General features: G+C 36.1%; 1 protein-coding gene and 1 long non-coding RNA gene across 4 annotated transcripts in view; one reads left to right on the top strand and one right to left on the bottom strand.

The window, feature by feature from the left end:
• Positions 1 to 21,828, bottom strand: part of DPP10 (dipeptidyl peptidase like 10) — a 1,635,137-nt gene that overhangs the window by 72,160 nt on the left and 1,541,149 nt on the right. For all 3 annotated transcript variants that reach the window (NM_001435101.1, NM_001078070.3, NM_001435102.1), the window contains exon 13: positions 12,311 to 12,418. In NM_001435101.1, the coding sequence (NP_001422030.1) occupies positions 12,311 to 12,418 (108 nt within the window). The remainder of the gene's footprint in view (positions 1 to 12,310; positions 12,419 to 21,828) is intronic.
• Positions 553 to 20,702, top strand: LOC132343111 (uncharacterized). The gene is made up of 3 exons (XR_009491797.1): positions 553 to 670; positions 11,071 to 11,491; positions 20,634 to 20,702. It is a non-coding gene; the product is annotated as an uncharacterized lncRNA (long non-coding RNA).

The raw sequence follows: 21,828 nt of genomic DNA, 5'->3' as shown, positions 1-21,828 counted from the left end.
AGTTCTACCTTTTTCTATTTATAAAGTACTTCATTTCCATTTCAAATTTTAGTTATTTCCACTTTTTTAATGTATATTGCATTTTTTCTGATAATTTTGTTTGACTTGAGGATGCAATTCATTTCATTCTTACATTTTCATTTTTATAAGCCTGCTAACTTATGATTTTTATTCTGACAACTTATTTAGATATAAAGTGTGCTATTCTTTTTCTTATTATTATTTCATTTATTTGGGAACTGTGACTTGAATTCTCCAATAAATTGTTTAATTAGATTTACTTAAAATATTAGCTACTGGAAACTTGTTAAAATATATTATTGATTACTAGGCTTATTGTGCTTCCCTGGTGGCTCAGACGATAAAGCATCTGCCTGCAATGTGGGAGACCCGAGTTTGATCTCTGGGTCAGGAAGATCCCCTGGAGAAGGAAATGCGTGTGTGTGTGTGTGTGTGTGTATGTGTTTGGTCATTACCAACTCTTTGTGACCTCATAGACTGTAGCCTGCCAGGCTCTTCTGTCCATGGAATTTTTCAGACAAGAGTACTGGAAAAGGTTGCCATTTCCCACTCCAGGGGCTCTTCCTGACCCAGGGATCAAATACATGTCTCTTGCGTCTCCTGTACTGCAGGCAGATTCTTTACTACTGCAGCTCTGGGAAGCCCGCATGTAACTAGAATCCTTTCTATTTTATTTCTTTTTACTGGCTGTTTTTATTTCTCTTCTTGCCATCCGTTAGTATATTTTAAGGAAGATCTATTTACCCATGGGCATCTTTCAATTAATTTAATTCCGTTATTATTTTGTATTGCTCTTTCCATTTCATTCCTGAAATCTGCCACTTTTTGGTTTGTATATTTTTTTCTACTGTATGAGGTTTTTTCCAGGCTTTGAATTTCTTACTTGATAATTTTTTATCTACAAATGCTTATTTAATGATACATCATTCTTTCTGGAGTATTGTTTTATAGAATTTGTATGACTCATCATTGCTTTATCCAGGAAAAGTATCTTTATGCATTGGAAAATTTTATTGAATTTCTGTTTTCATATATAGTAATTTTGTAAACCTATTGCCAATGATATTTTGTTCTTTATGAGTATCTCAGATCTTCCAGAATAGGGATGCTTAAGGACGGTGAGATATTAGATATTTCTCTTAAATGGTAAAAGGAGAAGTGTTTCAGAGGAGCACTATTACTAGTTGGGAACTAGTACACCAAGAAGTACCCTGATGCAACACCATTAGGAGTAGAAAATATTTTTTTCAAACCAGTCAATCTTAAAGGAAGTCTACCCTAAACATACATTAGAAGGACTGATGCTGAATAGCTGAAGCTCCAACACTTTGGCCACCTGATGTGAAGAGTCAACTCACTGGAAAAGACCTTGATGATGGGAAAGGTTAATAGCAAAATGAGAAGAGGGTGGCAGAGCATGAGATGGTTGGATGGCATCACCAACTCAATGGATTTGAATTTGAGCAAATTCTGGGAAATAGTGCAGGTCAGGAAAGCCTGGTGTGCTGCCATCCATGGCGTTGCAGAGTTGGACACAACTTAGTGACTGAACAACAACAATGATAAATTTTTCTGTAGAGTTCTTAATTTCTATCACTAGTTTTCACTTTTCCTGTTGCCAACAATATTCTAAGAGATGCCTGTCTCTATCAAGTGTTTTTCTATTTCTTTTCCTGTTTCTTAGGTGGTAAATTTTAAAACCTGTCATCTTCAGTTTTGTGCATATTCAAGTAGCTTCATTCTGATTCGTTTTCTTCATCTTGATTTTTAAAAGAAATATTATTAACTTTTCCACTATAGAATATTTTAAGCTTTTGATGAATGCCTTTGTCAACTTAAAGAAGTTCCCTTTATTTTTAAATTTCTAAGGCTTTTGAATATTTGGTAGAATTCACCTTTAAAAATTACCTGTGTGTGATTTACTTGCATTTTAGGGGCTTGCCCATTTTTAAATTAATTTTGTTATACATTCCAGTGGAGAAGGCAATGGCACCCCACTCCAGTACTCTTGCCTTGAAAGTCCCACGGAAGGAGGAGCCTGGTAGGCTATAGTCCATGGGGTCGATACAAGTCGGACACGACTGAGCGACTTCACTTTCACTTTTCACTTTCATGCATTGGAGAAGGAAATGGCAACCCACTCAAGTGTTCTTGCCTGGAGAACCCCAGGGACCGTGGAGCCTGGTGGGCTGCTGTCTATGGGGTCACACAGAGTCAGACACGACTGAAGCGAATTAGCAGCATACATTCCAGAGAGAATTATGATTTTTTCAAAGAACCAACTGTTTATTTGGCAAAATCTTTTAATTTTGCCTTTACTTTCTATTTCATCAAATCCTACTGTTGCATTTCTCATGTCCTTCTACATATGCATATATATTATATAATTATAAATAACATTCAGTTCAGTTCAGTCGCTCAGTTGTCTCCGACTCTTTGCGACCCCATGAATCACAGCACGCCAGGCCTCCCTGTCCATCACTATCTCCCGGAGTACACTCAAACTCATGTCCATCGAGTCGGTGATGCCATCCAGCCATCTCATCCTCTGTCGTCCCCTTCTCCTCCTGCCCCCAATCCCTCCCAGCATCAGTCTTTTCCCATGAGTCAACTCTTCACATGAGGTGGCCAAAGTACTGGAGTTTCAGCTTTAGCATCGTTCCTTCCAAAGAACACCCAGGGCTGATCTCCTTTAGAATGGACTGGTTGGATCTCGTTGCAGTCCAAGGGACTCTCAAGAGTCTTCTCCAACACCACAGTTCAAAAGCATCAATTCTTCGGCGCTCAGCCTTCTTCACAGTCCAACTCTCACATCCGTACATGACCACTGGAAAAACCATAGCCTTGACTAGACAGACCTTTGTTGGCAAAGTAATGTCTCTGCTTTTGAATATGCTATCTAGGTTGGTCATAACTTTCCTTCCAAGGAGTAAGTGTCTTTTAATTTCATGGTTGAAATCACCATCTGCAGTGATTTTGGAGCCAAAAAAATAAAGTCTGACCCTGTTTCCACTGTTTCCCCATCCATTTGCCATGAAGTGATGGGTCCAGATGCCATGATTTTAGTTTTCTGAATGTCAAGCTTTAAGCCAACTTTTTCACTTTCCACTTTCACTTTCATCAAGAGGCTTTTTAGTTCCTCTTTACTTTCTGCCATAAGGGTGGTGTCATCTGCATATCTAAGGTTATTGATATATCTTCTGGCAATCTGATTCCAGCTTGTGCTTCTTCCAGCCCAGCATTTCTCATGATGTACTCTGCATATAAGTTAAATAAGCAGGGTGACAATATACAGCCTTAACATACTCCTTTTCTTATTTGGAACCACATATATACTTTAACCCACCATAAATTTAGAAAGTATACTTCATTTTCAAATATTTTAAATATAAAGTTACAATTGTTGCTACTTCTAATTCAATCTTGTTACTTTCAGGGAATGTAATCTATTAGCTGAATAACATATTAAACATGAATAACATGTTTGGTATAAATATATAAAGAATCTAAGATTTTGAGGTGGGAAAGTTTTATTAAATATACACTTTTCTAGACTACTTGAGGCAGAAACTAAATGGTCACTTAACTATGTATAGGTGGTATTAGAATCTTCTTTCAAAAAAAAAGTACTTGTGACTTTTTGGTACACATTGGTATTTCAAACATCTACCTAAATCAACTATTCCATATTCTTAAAGGGAGTTCTAGCTGGTCAAAGTCAACAACAAGCATGTAATTTATTTTAACTTCTTCATATGCTGTCTGATTTACAGCACTTTACAAGCATTTGTTGGAAAAAAGTATAAATGTAAAGATAAAACCAAATTTCTGAGATTTGACACAGCCTAAAATTTGTTGTAGAGTTCTGAAGTCTCATATTTAATTGTCAAATTTCCACAGAACAACCACCCAGTGAATGGCCTTACTTAATCATTTTGATCCTGTTTTGAGTTGGCCAAGGACAGAAAGAATACTAACAGCTCAAGGTTTTAATGCATCTTCGGTGCTCAATTTCTCGATGAACAAAATCTCAAAACATTAAAAAGTAAAGAGATTTTGATCAATATTTGTTTGGAGATAGGCTTTTTTCACAAAGTTCTAGATTGATTATACTTTGTTTTTCAGAGAATTTTGGTGTGTGTTTATGTGTCTTTTAAGGAAATAAGAGTGACCACATTAAAAGTGATCATGAGTAAAAATCCAATGATATGAAAATTGTTTGAAAACAATGTACAGAAAATAAAAATTACACATAAGAGACACAGATGTATAGAACAGTCTTTTGGACTCTTTGGGGGGGTGGATGATTTGGGAGAATGGCATTAAAACATGTATAATATCATATAAGAAATGAATCGCCAGTCCAGGTTCGATGCAGGATACAGGAAGCTTGGGGCTGGTGCACTGGGATGACCCAGAGGGATGGTATGGGGAGGGAGGTGGGAGGGGGGTTCAGGATGGGGAACACGTGTACACCCATGGCAGATGCATGTTGATGTATGGCAAAACCAATACAATATTGTAAAGTAAAAAAAAAAATAATAATAATAATAAATAAATAAAAAATATTAAAAAATGATGCATCTAGGATCAAAATATACTTCTAAGTGCAGAAGCAAAATATCTCTTGTTGGTAGACATAATAACAACCTCACAAACCTTTGCACTTTATTCAACATCTATAATTTCTTTGCTTATTTTATGTCTACCACAGCCACAGTGGGCTTGGGGAATAAGTGGCACTTCATTCACATGTACTATCATAGACTGTCTTGTATAGTTATAGTTATAAGACTCAAGCTACTTTTCCAATAATAGTACTAGCTATATCATAACAGTGAGCATATTAAGTTTGATCTGTACTCTGGGTAAATAATCCCAGTACCAATCACAATATGATAGATGCCCATACAGTAAATTTAAAATAAATAACAAGAGACTTGGCTAGTCTTTATGAGGGGGTGTCTTTACCTTAATTTTCCAGCCACCTTCAGTAGAAATATAATCACAGGAAAAGTAATTTTAAAAAGCAGGAAAGAATAATTATTTTACTTCACAGAAATAATTCTTTCTTTCTGTGAAACCACAATCTATATTATATTAACTTAGTAGAATAAAAACACTGATTATGAATTTGAAACCGTGGTGGAATTTTGACGAGGGCAACATGGCAATGTACTTCAAATTGAACTCATTTTTCACTTTTAATTTTCAAAGAGCAGCAATAAAACTAGTAACTTCATTTATTTTTGAAAGAACTGAAAATATAGGAAATAAAATGTTTTTATTTGGGACATCAGAAACCAGGCACCTTTCCTTGAATTGGCAGAGAGTTTATCTTACTCAGACAGTTCAATACTGATATTTATATTCACAAGCAGAAAACATATTAGTATCAGTAAAAGTTTAATGACACACATGCTTTTCATCTGATTATACACTGTTCATTCATTTCTTATAATAAATTCTGTTTAATTTTTACAGCTTTTAAATATGGGAAATACTGCAATGCTTAAAAATAGCATGCTTTAATTTATTGTCTATTCAACATGTGCAGTGAGAGAATTGTTTTCAGACAATGTCCTTATCAGATACAACAGTGAAATGTAATGAAAAAATTGTATTGGGTTGATTAGGTGATAGAACTGAGGATTGGGGGCATGCTATTTTCTATAGTATTTCTAATGAATAATTTAAAATTATTCCAAGTGAAATCATCAGCTCTCATGAGCAAAACTCTGTACTGCTGAATAGAGACAGTGAATGAATTCACCAACATATAAATTTTTTTCATTTAATACAGATTTGGAAGATAACTGGGCAGTTGCTTATGCTTATAAATCTGAACCACTTAACATGACTGCAACTCTGCTTATCCCATATTAGAGAGGAAAAGGCAGCCATATCCTTGACAAAAACCATTTCTTAACTGCAACTTACATTGTAAGATAGAGGATCAAATATGGGACCTCAGAAATTAGACTCTACATAAGGAATGCCATAGGGAGAAGGGGAAAGGAAACTATCTAAAGTGGTCTATTGTTAAAAAAAAAAAAAATTGCGTCATTGCTTGAATCAAACTGTTTCTAATACTGCATATTGCACATTCTACTCAGAAGGAAATTTATTTTAGCTTATATAGATTTTTAAATTGCCAACATCCGCTGGATTATCAAAAAAGCAAAAGAGTTCCAGAAAAACATCTATTTCTGCTTTATTGACTATGCCAAAGCCTTTGACTGTGTGGATCACAATAAACTGTGGAAAATTCTGAAAGTGATGGGAATACCAGGCCACCTGACCTGCCTCTTGAGAAACCTATATGCAGGTTAGGAAGCAACAGTTAGAACTGGACATGGAACGACAGACTGGTTCCAAATAGGAAAAGCAGTCCGTCAGGCTGTATATTGTTACCCTGCTTATTTAACTTCTATGCAGAATACATCATGAGAAACACTGGCCTGGAAGAAGGACAAGCTGGAATCAAGATTGCCAGGAGAAATATCAATAACCTCAGATATGCAGATGACACCACCCTTATGGCAGAGAGTGAAGAGGAACTAAAAAGCCTCTTGATGAAAGTAAAAGTGGAGAGTGAAAAAGTTGGCTTAAAGCTCAATATTCAGAAAACTAAGATTATGGCATCTGGTCCCATCACTGCACGCAAATAGATGGGGAAACAGTGGAAACAGGGTCAGACTTTATTTTTTTGGCTCCAAAATCACTGCAGATGGTGATTTCAACCATGAAATTAAAAGACACTTACTCCTTGGAAGGAAAGTTATGACCAACCTAGATAGCATATTCAAAAGCAGAGACATTACTTTGCCAACAAAGGTCCGTCTAGTCAAGGCTATGGTTTTTCCAGTGGTCATGTACGGATGTGAGAGTTGGACTGTGAAGAAGGCTGAGCGCCGAAGAATTGATGCTTTTGAACTGTGGTGTTGGAGAAGACTCTTGAGAGTCCCTTGGATTGCAAGGAGATCCAACCAGTCCATTCTAAAGGAGATCAGCCCTGGATGTTCTTTGGAGGGAATGATGCTAAAGCTGAAACTCCAGTACTTTGGCCACCTCATGCGAAGAGTTGACTCATGGGAAAAGACTCTGATGCTGGGAGGGATTGGGGGCAGGAGGAGAAGGGGATGACAGAGGATGAGATGGCTGGATGGCATCACTTCACTGACCTGATGGACGTGAGTTTGAGTGAACTCCAGGAGTTGGTGATGGACAGGAGGCCTGGCGTGCTGCGATTCATGGGGTCGCAAAGAGTCGGACATGACTGAGCGACTGAACTGAACTGAACTATATAGATTTTTGGAAAACTCAGTTTTTAAATTTATTATTATCTTTAACAGAATATATAAAAGCAGAGAAACCTTATTCATAAATTGTGTTTTGTCATATTTATATAAAAAGTATCTGGAAATACATAGGGCTTAACAATATTTTACTTTTGATATAGGAATTCCAGTTCTGAAACTAAAATTAAAGAAATAATTTATAATAAAGTAAGTTTTATACATAGTGAAATCTATAACTACAGCAAATTGTCACTAATTTAAACACTGAATAATCATGGTTAAGTAGGTGCGTGAGTGCTGTCACTTCAATCATGTCTGACTCTTTACAACTCTATGGACTGTATGCCGCCAGACTCTTCTGTCCATGGCATTCTCCAGGCAGGAATACTGGAGTGGGTTGCCATGCCCATCTCCACAGGAACTCCCCTACCCAGGGACTGAACACAGGTCTCCTGAATTGCAGGCAGATCTGTTACCACTAGTGCCACCTGGGAAGGTACACCCAGTCAACTAAATATGAATATTCAAAAGAACTGTACTCAAAATTGTTTACCACTATGGGATGATTTTGCTTCTAAATTAAAATAGCAGGATAAAATGCTATAGTTTACATAAAATTATAATCATATTTAAAAGAATACTGGAGGAAAATGTCATAATTTTTTTCTACTTTTATATTTTGGAATTATTTTAACAAGCATTAGTTTTGTAAATGAGGGGGGAAAAAACACCAAAATATTTGTAAGGAAAATTGTCCATTTCTGCAATGAATATATATTGAAACACTAATTTGTAGCCTGGTCTCGTATTTTTGTTTACCTACTAATTGTGTAAGAGAGAAAAATGTTTGCAAAAATTTACTACTTTCATTTGGTAAGACAGTTCAAACAGATAAATATATTTTCAGTCAATGGGGAAGCTCTCAAATGTAGCTTAGCATCTAGTACTACAAAAGTAGTCTTCCTGACTATTGGCTGCTAAGCTCTCTGTCCCTGTCATTTCTCTCTCTCTGGGCACATCAGTTTCGGTGGTATCCTTAGGCATGTAAAAGGAAGGAAGAAGGGGTAAAAAGTCATCTCTGGTGACATGCATTACTGTTTAGGCAGTAAATTATTAAACTATTTTTGGAGGTCCAATTTTACATTCTATATCAAAGCCTAAGCAAAGACATATATGTACACATACACTTTGCCTAGGTACCTTTTGATATCTATAAATATATATTTATAGGAATAATGTTTACCTTTGAATACTTTTTAGTATCAAAAATAGAAATAAATTTGATGATTAAAAGTAATTCACTTAAATATGGTATGATATGTTTACTGGACATAATATAGAGTAGCTATTAAAATCACATTTTAAAATAATATTAAATATTAGAAATGCAATTAAATGATGTGAGAAAATGCTCATAAATTACTCTATAAATGTTACAAGTTAATATATAGCTTTGTATGTTTTTAGGGAAAAATGACATATTTTTCATGTAAAAAGGAATTCAAAATATATACAAAAACTGATTTGCAATGTGCCAGTATGGGGTGATGAGACCATATTCGATGTTATATATACCTTTATTTAGTTTATTCAGTTATTACTTTACAAATTTTTATAGTGTTATATATGTAGATGTCAATATGGTAATTATAAACAATTCATTAAAGAGCTTTTTTGTTCGCTATTTTAAAATTGAGCCAAAGAGATTCAAAATATTTACTAAAATTCTCTGTTTGTATATATGTGTTAACTTAAGAATAAATTGTATTTACCGAGGCACTGACCTCTGATTCATTAACAAAGTAAGTTAACTTTAGCCACATTGCCAAAATATCCTCAAATAATCATGCAGCCATGTTTATTTCTCAGTGAGGCAAACCTCAGGTTCTCTGAACTGCAACCAGGATATATCAAAATGTTTTCTAGTTCAATGAAATTTTGTTATAATCTCCATATGGAAGAGGAACAAAGTAAACACATCTGCTCTTGAAGTTGTTCTTCTGAACATTTCAGAAATAATGAATTAGACTGCATTTCAGACTGGTTTGATTGGGAGACAGAAGGTATTTCTTCCCAAGGCTTGTAAAGAAAATTTTGTTAAGTATATAAATACCTCAGTTCTTACATGTCAACATGTTCATCCCTGACCCCCGCTCTGCCAAGTCCACACTTTCAAAATGACATTTCACTTCCTACTTTGTTGGATAGACTATCTTCTAAGATATATATATATATATATATATATATATATATATAAAGTCTCTTAGTCCTGTCTGACTCTCTGCGACCCCATGGACTGTAGCCCACAAGGCTCCTCTGTCCATGGGATTCTACAGGCAAGAATACTCAAGTGGATTGCCATTCCCTTCTCCATATGTATATGCTTAGTTGACTTCCCTGGAGGCTCAGAAGGTAAAGAATCTGCCTGCCAATACAGGAGTCACTAGTTCGACCCCTGGAAGATCTCCTGGAGAAGGTAATGGCAACCCAGTCTAGTATTCTTGCCTGGAGAATCCCACTGACAGTGGAGCCTGGTGGATTACAATCCATGGGGTCTCAAAGAATTAACACAATTGTATGACTAACACTTAAGATATGCTTAGTTGCTCACTCGTGTCCAACTCCTTGCGACCCTTTGGACTTCAGCCTGCCAGGCTCCTTTGTCCTTTGGATTTTTCAGGCAAGAATAGTGGAGTGGGTTGCCATTTTCTCCTCCATGGGATCTTCCTCCTCCCAAGGATCAAACCTGCATCTCTTGTGTCTCCTGCACCGCAGGTAGATTCTTTACCTGCTGAGCCAATGGAAGTCCATTTATGTTACATTTACTCATCTATAGATGTATTATACATCTTTCTCTACCTTTCTCTGTATCTTATGAATATATTCACAATTTGTATATAATTTTGACTACTTTGGTTTGTATTCAGATTACTGAATAAAAATGCAGATAATTAAAATTTTAATAAGATGTCACCACAGGCAATTGTAAGATTTGGAAGATTTATTATTTTGGCACAAGTATATCCCTAGTATTTATAATAACAAAATTTATGATTAACAAGCAAAAGTGAATCAGGTCAGCAATTTGCTGGTAAAGCTTCCTCCAGTTCACATAAACATCAAAAATATTCCATTAATATCACCTGTCTATTATAATCATTTAATAGTTCAGTATAGAATCACCCCCAATTTTCTTCATATATAAATGCATTCATTTATTTAAAAACATAAATGATATCACATCATATATTACTCTATAACTTATTTTTCTAATAATAAAAAATGATCTACTTCTCCACTGTGGAAATTATGTATGGTCAAAGCTTTGTTTAAAATTAAAGTTAAAATCATGACAATTACTTTAATAGTACAGATTTTGGAAAAGTGCTGCCTTTTAAGTTATTGACATTGATTTTAAGAATTCAAATTTCTGAGCTGCCCAATGTAAATATGTATATGGATAATGGTAAAATTTTGTGAATATGCACAAGACTTGAAGATATTAAGAACATAAAAGCACTCAGGTTGCTTAGGGATCTTTTGTCAAATTTATTTTTATTCTATTCTTAGCAAGCATGAAATTTGCTCAATCATGTCCAACTCTTTTGACCCCATGGACTGTCACTTGCCAGGCTTCTCTTTCCATGGAAATTTCCATGCTAGAATACTGGAAATGGGTAGCCATTCCCTTCTCCAGGGAATCTTCTGGATTCAGGGATTGAACCTGGGTCTCTTTCTTGCATTTCAGGCAGATTCCTTACCATCTGAGCCACAAGATAATCACCCATTTGAATTGTGATGCTGAAGAATTGATGCTTTTGAACTGTGGTGTTGGAGAAGACTCTTGAGAGTCCCTTGGACTACAAGGAGATCAAACCAGTTAATCCTAAAGGAAATCAAACCTGAATAGTCATTGGAAGGATTTATACTGAGGCTGAAGGTCCAATACTGTGGCCACCTGATGCAAAGAGCACCGGGGTTGGAAAAGACCCTGGTGCTGGGAAAGATCAAAAGCAGAAGGAAGCAACAGGGTTGGATGACATCACTGACTCGATGGACATGAGTTTGAGCAAACTCCAGGAGATAGTGAAAGACAAGGAAGCCTGGTGTGCCACAGTTTATGGGGTCACAAAGAGTCAGACATGATTGAGCAACTGAACAACAGCAAAGTAAGTATGAAATTGATTCTTGGCTAGTATATTTATAACATTCTTAAGAAAGATTCCAATTTATCCACAATGCTTTATCTTGATAAATCGTCATTTACCTGTTACTAGACCGTTTATTTGATTTTGAAGGAAACTTTCTTTCTCATGAATATTTTATTGGTAATTAGTTTCAAATTGACTCATAACCTTACCATATTTTAATCATTTATTGTGAATTCCCTGATCCTTTTTATAATTAGTAAAACTGCATAAACTGGTTAACATTCACTTGAAATGTAGAGGAAAAATAACATTTTATTCTCTTTTTATCCAAAAGTCCATAAAAATGTAGCACAGACTTTGTGACTTTGACAACACCTAAGAAATCTATTTTATCCTGGTTTTTAGAATCTGCATTGCATTTCCTTCTGTGAGTGTTCCATAACTTATTAACTATTCAGTTTTTGATGGACATTCAGGTTGCTTTAGGTATTTGAAATTTTGTAACACTTTGAAAACATTACTTGTATCAAATAGGTGATATATATTTGTTGAATGAGAAATTGTCTCTCGAGTTTCCTCAGGTCTTTGAAAGTAGGACTTTGGTTCTTTCTATTTATTAAATTCTATATCCCAAGGCCCTCAACTCATAGCACACATGTGTATCTCACTAAATTTTATTGACTGCTGAAAATGTTTTGTGGGTGGCTTGAACTAGGGCTATGGATGGGGACCCTCTTCCTAAAACATCCGAGTTGGATATGTGACTGGATGCCACAGATACTAACCATCGATGCAGAATGCCATGTAGATGGCAACGAAGAGGAACACAGCACTTACCTGGACCAGGAACATAGCTATGTGGTGAAACTCTCCACGGCCCCCTTGCTTCACAGGAACTGTCATGAAGAATTTGCTACCATCTCTAGAAAACACGGGCTCCTCATTCTAAAAAACAGAAGCACGTATAACAATCTCAAAAGGGCATCTGAAAATTGTGCTGCCAACTACTACCAATACATTCATGGATTAGACAAATAATTGGTTTATTTTAGCAAAAGGTTGAATTATTATTTAAAATATAAAAGTATCATAATATTTTTAAAGTGAACTCAGTGATGCTTTAGGCCCATGGGCATATGTGTGTTTTTGAAAGGTGAGATGGATGTAAAAGTATCTTGCATATTGAATAGAAATAATTCACAATTAGACTAAAGACAGTTTTAAAACTGGTTCAGAAAATAATTTTCATATCTTCACATATGATTGTGCTTAGAGATGTACCCTTCAAAAATTAAGAAAATATGAACAGCTGTAACAGTTTATCAAAATCTCTTTTTACTTTGGAAAATTGTATAACATACAGTATTTAATACATCTTCCTGAAATCTTTTACTCAGCAAGTGAAGTTATTGAAGATACATTTCTGATGATGTTATATAAATTTACTGTAAATACAAAAAGACTGCAAAATTGGAACCAATCAATTGAAAATGATTTAATTCAAATTTCCCATCCTCACTGCTCACTTTTTCACAAACACACAAACATAGATGCCCATTTGATGATTTTTAAATTAAACTTCAGTGGCATGTTAAATCAATACAATTGTTTTTGAAAATTAAATGATGGAGGCTATACTTATAGACTGCTTTCTCTTGTGTAAGAGGAAACATTAAGAAATTGGATTTATATAACAAAAAATTGAGTTCTTTCTTTTGGATTAGTGAGAGTGACTATGTTGTTTTTGTTCATTCCCTAAGTCCTGTCCGATTCTTTGCGACCCCATGGACTGCATGTGCCAGGCAGGCAAGTCTTCCACAGTTCCCTGGAGTTTGCTCAAAGTTGGTGATGCTATCCAACCATCTCATCCTCTGTTGCCTCCTTCTTTTGCCTTCATTCTTTTCCAGCATCAGGGTCTTTTCCAATGAGTTGGCTCTTCACATCACGTGACCAAAGTATTGGAGCTTCAGCATCAGCATCAGTCCATCCCCTGAATGAAGCAGGGTTGATTTCCTTTAGGCTTGACTGGTTGAATTTCCATGCTGTCAAAGGGACTTTTAAGAGTCTTCTCCAGCACCATAATTCAAAAGCAATAATTTCTCGGTACTCCACCTTTATCTCACATCTCTACATGACTACTGGAAAAAAAACATAGCTTTGTCTATAAAACCTTTGTGAGCAAAGGAATGTTTCTGCTTTTTAAAACACTGTCTAGGTTTGTTATAGCTTTCCTTCCAAGGAGATAGAGTCTTCTAATTTTATGGCTGCAGTCACTGTCTGCATTGATTTTGGAGCCAAAAAAAAAAAAAAAATCTGACATTGCTTCCATTTTTCCCCCTTCTATTTGCCATGAAATGATGGCACCAGATGCCATGATCTTCGTTTTTTGAATGTTGAGTTTCAATCCGGCTTTTTTACTGTCCTCTTTCACCCTCATCTAAAGAGACTCTTTAGTTCCTCTTCACTTTCCATCATTAGAATGGTATCATCTACATATCTGAGGTTATTGATATCTCTCCTGGCAATCTTGATTCCAGTGTGTGAGTCATCTAGCCTGTCATTTTATATGATGTATTCTGCATATAAGATAAATAAGCAAGGTGACAGTTATTTGGCCTTGTTCTTTTCCTTTCCCAATTTGGAACCAGTCAGTTGTTCCACGTCCATTTCTAACTGTTGCTTCTTGACCCACATGCAGGTTTCTCAGGAGACAGGAAAGGTAAGGTGGTCTAGCATTTTCATCCCTTTAAGAATTTTCCATAGTTCATTGTGATCCACCTAGTCAAAGGCTTTAGCATAGTTCAAGAAGCAGAGGTAGATATTTTTCTGGAGTTCCATTGCTTTTTCCATGATCCAATAGATGCTGGCGATTTGATCTCTTGTCCCTCTGTCTCTTCAAAACCCAGTTGGTACATCTGGAATTTCACAGGTCACATACTGTTGAAATGGAAGGATTTTGTGCATAAACTTGCTAGCATGTGAAATGAGTGAAATTGTACTGTAGTTTGAACATTCTTTGGCATTACTCTTCTTTGAGATTGGAATAAAAACTGACCTTTTCCACTCCTGCAGTCACTGCTGAGTTTTCCAAATTGCTGACAAAATGAGTGCAGCAGTTTAACAGCACCATCTTTTTAGGATTTGAAATAGCTTAGCTGGAATTCATCTACCTCCCCTAGCTTCATCAGTAGTAGTGCTTTCTAAGGCCCACTTGACTTCAAACTCCAGGATGTCTGGCTCCAGGTGAGTGATCACACCATAGTGATTATCAGTGGTAACATTAAGACCTTTTTGTATAGTTCTCTCTTGCCACCTCTTCTTAATCTCTACTGCGTCTTTTAGGTCATTACTGTCTGTCCCTTATCATGTCCATCTTTGCAAGCAATATTCTCTTGATATCTCAAATTTTCTTGAAGAGATCTCTATTCTTTCCCATTCTATTATTTCCCTCTATTTCTTTTCATTGTTCATTTAAGAAGACATTTTTATATCTCCTTGCTCTTCTCTGGAACTCTGCATTCAGTATACCTTACAATTTCTCCTTTGACTTTTGCTTCTCTTCTTTCATCAATAGTTTTTAAGCCTCCTCAGACAACCCCTTTACCTTCTTGAATCTCTTCTTGTTTGGGATGGTTTTGGTCACTGCCTCCTATACATTGTTTTGAACCTCAGTCTATAGTTTTTCAGGCACTCTGTCTACCAGATCTAATCCCTTAATCTGTTTATCACTGCCACTCTTTAATCATAAGGAATTTGATTTAGATCATACCTTAATGGCCTAGTGGTTTTCCCTACTCTCTTAAATTTAAACCTGAATTTTGTAGTAAGGTGCTCATGATCCGAGCCACAGACAGCTCCAGGTTTTGTTTTTGCTGACTCTATAGAGCTTCCCCATCTTTGGCTGCAAAGAACATAATCAATCTGATTTTTATATTGACCATCCTCTTTGGCTTTTGGAAAAGGGCGTTTACTGTGACCAGCCTGTTCTCTTGATAAACTCTGTTAGACTTTGCTCTGCCTATTTTGTACTCCGAAGCCAAACTTGCCTGTTATTCTGGATATTTCTTGACTTTCTACTTTTGCATTCCAATCCCCCATGATGAAAAAGGACTTCTTTTTAGTGTTAGTTCTAGAAGATGTTGTAGGTCTTCATAGGACTGGTCAACTTCAGCTTGTTTTCCATCAGTGTTTGGGGAATAGACTTGGATTACTGTGATGTTAAATGGTTTGCCTTGGAAAGGAACCAAGATCATCTGTCATTTTTGAGATTGCACCCAAGTACCACATTTCAGTCTCTTTGGTTGACTATGAGGGTTACTCCAATTCTTCTAAGGGATTCTTGCCCACAGTAGTAGGTATAATGGTCATCTGAATTAAATTCACCCATTCCTGTCCAGTTTAGTTCACTGTTTTCTAAGATGTTGATGTTCAATCTTGCCCTCTCCTGCTTAATCATGTCCAATTTACCTTGATTCATGAACCTAAAATTGCAGGTTCCTATGCAATATTGTTCTTAACAGCATCCAACTTGACTTTCACCACCAGACACATCCACAACTGAGTGTCATTTCTGCTTTGGCCCAGCCACTTCACTCTTTTTGGAACTAATGATGATTGTCCTCTGCTCTTCCCTAGGAGCATACTGGACACCTTCCAACCTGGGAGGCTCATGTTCTGGTGTCATATCTTTTTGCCTTTCATACCATTCATGGAGTTCTTGTGGCAAGAATACTGATTTGTCATTTCTCCCTCCAGTGGACCACGTTTTGTGAGAACTCTTCATTATGACCCATCTGTCTTAAATGACCTTGCATGGCATGGCTTATAACTTCAATGAGTTACACAAGCCCCTTCTCCAAGACAAGGCTGTGATCCATAAAGGGGAAGAGTGACTATACATATGGTATAAAGTAAGGCTTTGATATGGTTTCCTTAACAGGTCTTCAGAATGGCTCAAGCACTGTTAAATGACCTGATCCTCCACTCTCTCTCATCTCTTCTTCCTTCCTTCTGCATCCTGCATTTTTCTGCTCCAGAGTCCGCACATTTTAACTTTTTTCCCTCACTTTGTCTGGCTCTTTCTCAGCCCTCACTCTTTCTTTCACTCTCTTTTTTGGTGGAACTCATTTATTTTGATGATTAATGTTGATATACAATGTTGTGTTAGGTATACAGCAAACTGAATCGGTAATACATATATCCACTTTTTTAGATTTTTCCCATATAGGCCATTACAGAGCACTGAGTAGATTTCCCTGTGCTATACAATAGGTTCTTCTTATTTATCTATTTTGTTTATACTCATGTGTGCTCAGTCACTCAGTTGTGCCCAACTCTTTGCAACCCCTTGGCTATAGCCCACCAGGCTCTTCTGTCCATGGGATTCTCCAGGCAAGAATACTGGAGTGGGTTGCCAGTTCCTTCTCCAAAGGATCTTCCTAACCCTGGTATCAAACCCATGTCTCCTGGGTCTTCTGCATTGAAGGTGGATTCTTTACCACTGACACCTGGGATAGTAGTGTGCATACGTCAGTGCCAGTCTCCCGATTTATCCCTCCCTTCCCTTTCCCCTCAGTAACCAAAGTTGATTTCTACATCCGTGACTTTTTCTGTTTTATAAGTAAATTCATTTGTACCATTTTTTTAAAAGTTCCACATTTAAGCAATAACTTACGTTATTTGTCTTTCTCTGACTTACTTCACTTAGTATGACAATGTCTAGGTCCATCCATGCTGCTGCAAAAAGATCTTCATTGATCTCATCCTTTCTCTGCTCTAAATCTACCTTATCAGGCAGGTGTTTTCTGGTAATCCCATGTAAATTGTGATTGGGGAAACTAGATCATCCAACTGTATTTGAATCCCCCATCACTCTTTCAGCGACTTTCTATTTTGTCCATACCACCTAATACCATCCAACATATATTTTATATATGTATTCGTTTGTTTGTATATGAATGGATGTGTGTATGTGTGCATATAGGTAGGTAAGTAGATGAGAAGTAGAAGGGGTTCTTCTAGAATGTAAGCTCCATGAGGCAAAAACCTTGTATTCTTCACTGCTCTGCATTTGGCACCCAGGACAGTGACTATTGCATAAGCTGTATTTAATAATCATTTATTGAATGAATAAGCAAATTAATAACTATTTAATAATCTCGAGTCTGATTCTAGTTTCATTAGTAAAATAGAAATATCTTACTAATATTTCTATCTTACTAATAGAAAATATAATAAATATTTTAATTCTTTTTTAATTATTCTATTTATTCTATTGTTACTAATAGAAAATATAATAAATATAAACAATAAAAATATTATTTTTACTGTATACTGTATGGACACTCATGAAAATGTAAATGGTATGTGTAATAAATTTGAAAGTCTGAACTAACACAACACAAGGGTGGGAAAAATGCTTTGCAAGGCAGATAATAAATACTGACAAGATATTTTATTGAGTGAATCACATTCTGCAGTGTGATTTGTTGTTCAGTCTCTCAGTCATGTCTGACTATTTGTGACCCCATGGAATGCAGCAGACCAGGCTTCCCCTGTCCTTCACCATCTCCTGAAGCTTGCTCAAACTCATGTCTATTGAGTTACTGATGCCATTCAACCATCTCATCCTCTGTCATCCCCTTCTCCTACCTTCAATCTTTCCCAGCATCAGGGTCTTTTCTAGTGAGTTGGCTCTTTGCATCAGTTGGCCAAAGTATTGGAGCTTCAGCTTCAACATCAGTCCTTCCAATGAATATTCAGGACTGATTTCCTTTAGGATTGACTCGTTTGATCTCCTTGCAGTCCAAGGGACTCTCAAGAGTCTTCTCCAACACCACAGTTCAAAAGTATCAATTCTTCACCTCTCAGGCTTCTTTATAGTCCAACTCTCACATCCATACATGACTACTGGAAAACCATAGCTTTGACTAGACAGACCTTTGCTGGCAAAGTAATGTCTCTCACCTCTCAGGCTTCTTTATAGTCCAACTCTCACATCCATACATGACTACTGGAAAACCATAGCTTTGACTAGACAGACCTTTGCTGGCAAAGTAATATCTCTGTTTTTTAATAGGTTTGTCATAGCTTTTATTCCAAAGAGCAAGCGTCTTTTAATTTCATGGCTGCAATCACCACCTGCAGTGATTTTGAAGCCCCAAAAAAGAAAGTCTGTCACTCTTTCCATTGTTTCCCCATCTATTTGCCATGAAGTGATGGGACCAGATGCCATGATCTTCGTTTTTTGAATGTTGAGTATTATCACAGCTTTTGTACTCTCCTCTTTCACCTTCATCAAGAGGCTCTTTAGTTCCTCTTCACTTTCTGCCATAAGGGTGGTGTTACCTGCATATCCAAGGTTCTTGATATTTCTCCCAGCAATCCTGATCCCAGGATTCATCCAGCCCAGCATTTCCCATGATGTACTGTGCATATAACTTAAATAGGCAGGGTGACAATATGAGGCCTTGATGTACTCCTCCCCAATTTGGAACCAGTCTATTGTTCTATGACTGGTTCTAACTGTTGCTTCTTGCCCTGCATATAGGTTTCTCAGGAGGCAGGTAAGGTGATCTTTATTCCCATCTCTTGAAGAATCTTCCATAGTTTGATTTGATCCACACAGTCAAAGGCTTTAGCAGAGTCAAAGCAGAAGTAGATGATTTTCTTATATTCTCTTGATTTTTCTATGAACCACTGGATGTTGGCAACTCTGATAGAGTCAAGAATTCTGTATTTTCTATCCCTTGCCTATATGTAATATCTCTCTCTGCCTTTTCAATGGGATTTCTTCTGTCTGAAGTAAGCTTTCACTCATCTTTTTTGTGCTATATCTTCCTCATTTTTTACTTAAACTCAAAACAGAAACCATCTTTAAATCTCTGTAGCTAGAAAGCCCCTCTTATTTAGGAAATCTATCCCTGGAGACTCTAAGTAGTACTCTGTATTCATCTCTCATGACTTTCAGTGCACTCTATTATATGGTTGACTTCCTTCACTAGGCAAGTAATAATTAAAGTAAGTTTGTAATTTTATTTTTTTTCCCTAGGACACAGTAGGTGACCTACTTATAACTGCACAGATGAATGCATGTGTACAATGGGCAAAAATATTTGTTACATATATCACTTTATCCACTACATTTACTCCAAACTATTGGCTCCTCCCTATTCAAGATTCTGCTCCTGTGCTTTACTCCAAAATTAAATCTGAGCATTGTCCTTTTTATGTTAGTCCCTCTTCCTCCAATTCTCATACCTTGGAAATAGTTCATTTTAAGGAATAGATGGGGGTTATAATTACTAATACATTTCTGGGTTTAAAAACTTTCACCACCGGACAGAAACTAGTTATACAGCTCTATATAGAGCCTTTCCTACAATCAAATAAAGAATGAAGCCAATCTCACTGTCCATGTTTATGACCTTAAGCAAGGCAGTGTTTATGACACACAGGCCAATGAACTGAGGATAGCACACTTTACCTCTTGACCAAACATTTTTTATACTGGTTATTCCAATTATAAGTCTCTTGAAAGCTAGGAGAAACATGCTCACTTCTCTCTGCTCTTCTCACCAAACAGAAAACAAGCATGAGTATTACATTAAATTTCTCATTTTCTTGGAAATTTGCTTCACCTTATAACACATTCTCATCCTTTTAATTTCACCAAATTCTAAGTATTTCATGAAATTCCCTTAGAACTTTTGGAGAAAAAATCAACTGTAACAAACTACTTCCTACATTTTCTTATTGAATACTTGATAACTGTGTTTTTTGTAAATTTCTATTAAATATTCATAAATTTGGGACTTAAAATATAGGTAACATAATCCTAAAAGTTCATGCATTGTGTTGTTGTATGTTTATTATGAATGTCACTGACAATTAAAGTAGGTTTAATAATGCAGGTAATTTAGAATAAATCCATATCTGTTTTTATTATTTTCAATTATTTAACTTAATTTTGATTTTTTTGTGCTAAATAAAGTCAGTTTTTCCCTCAATTTAATTTTGCACACTGATTACAATTAAATAGTTCATATTGTTATCTATGGAGAAAGATGACAGATGGATGATAGACAGGCAGATAGGGAGAGAGATATATCTACAGCACATTCACAATCTTTCTTTCTCTCTTTTTTTTTTTATTCAACAGGTACATATGGAACTCTTCTTATAACCAGACTGTATTTTAAGCATTTGGTATATAATTAATAAAAAAAAGGAACAAAATTCTTGTCCTTGTGAAGTTTGTAAAAAAAAATCACAGAACTAACTGTGTAAGTTTACATAAATATTGCACTGGACTTTAAGTTTTATTGGGGGATGTTATTTGATTAGGGTGTTTTGAAGAGGTGACTTCTTAAGCAGGTAATATAGGCTGAAGTTTGACAAATAAGCAACTTTCAGGTAAGAAAGCAATTGAGAAAATTCTGTTCAGAAGGAAGAGTTCACATAAAGGTCTGGTGAATATGAGGCTAATGGAGAAAATGGGAGAAAAGATGATATGACAGAGCTGGAAAAGCTTTCAAATTAATCTCTTATAGACCCTTTAAGGATGTTGGTCTTTATCTGTAGAACAAAGGGGAGATACAAATTTTCAGTTGTGAGAGAATATCAGAGTGTTTGGGGCAGTAGAATTAGCTATGTGTTTTGAAAATATCACTCAGCCAGGCTGAAATGTGGAGAACAGATTGGCAGCTTCCTAAGGGACTGAGAGTTCACCAGTCAAGGAGGATGTGCAGTGCTAATAGTTTGATCCTGTATAGTGTTTGTGAATTGGAGAAAAGTAAATGACGTGAAGTCTTTGAGAGTAAATCAAAATAACTTGGTGATGAGTAACATATGCAGATAAGGATAAGAAAAGTTCAATAATCCTCAGTAGGTTTATGATTTTGATAGCTGGGTGGATAAATACGTCTGTGACTTCTATGATAAGAATACAGACTTACTGGAAGAGAATGGAGTTTAGTTTGAACCTGAGGAGTATGCTGTTACTTTTATAGATTTAGGAGAAGATGCCAAGTATATATCAGAACTCAGAGAATTGAGCTGCCAGGGGCTATACAGTCAGAGGTAGCAATTGAAACCACAGACGTATATGACACCCAGGGAGAGAATATGAAATAAAAGAGCACTGTAAAGAACAAAACAAATCAAAACCAATAAGCCAAGCAAAACATTTCCTTTGCAAAAAGCAGTGATGAAGTTAGTAGTAAAATGGGTTTATCTATATTTGAATAATCTTGTGTTTCCTTCTGAAATATCCAGTTAGCACGTTGTGGAGACATTTGTGATCATCTGGATTCTAGCTCCATTTATATCACAAGCTAGCACTGTGTAAACTAGAA

The sequence above is a fragment of the Bos taurus genome, chromosome 2, assembly GCF_002263795.3.
Source record: "Bos taurus isolate L1 Dominette 01449 registration number 42190680 breed Hereford chromosome 2, ARS-UCD2.0, whole genome shotgun sequence".
NCBI classification, from domain to species: Eukaryota; Metazoa; Chordata; class Mammalia; order Artiodactyla; family Bovidae; genus Bos; species Bos taurus.
The sequence above is the reverse complement of the archived record's forward strand: the minus strand, read 5'-3'. Positions and strand labels throughout refer to the sequence as shown.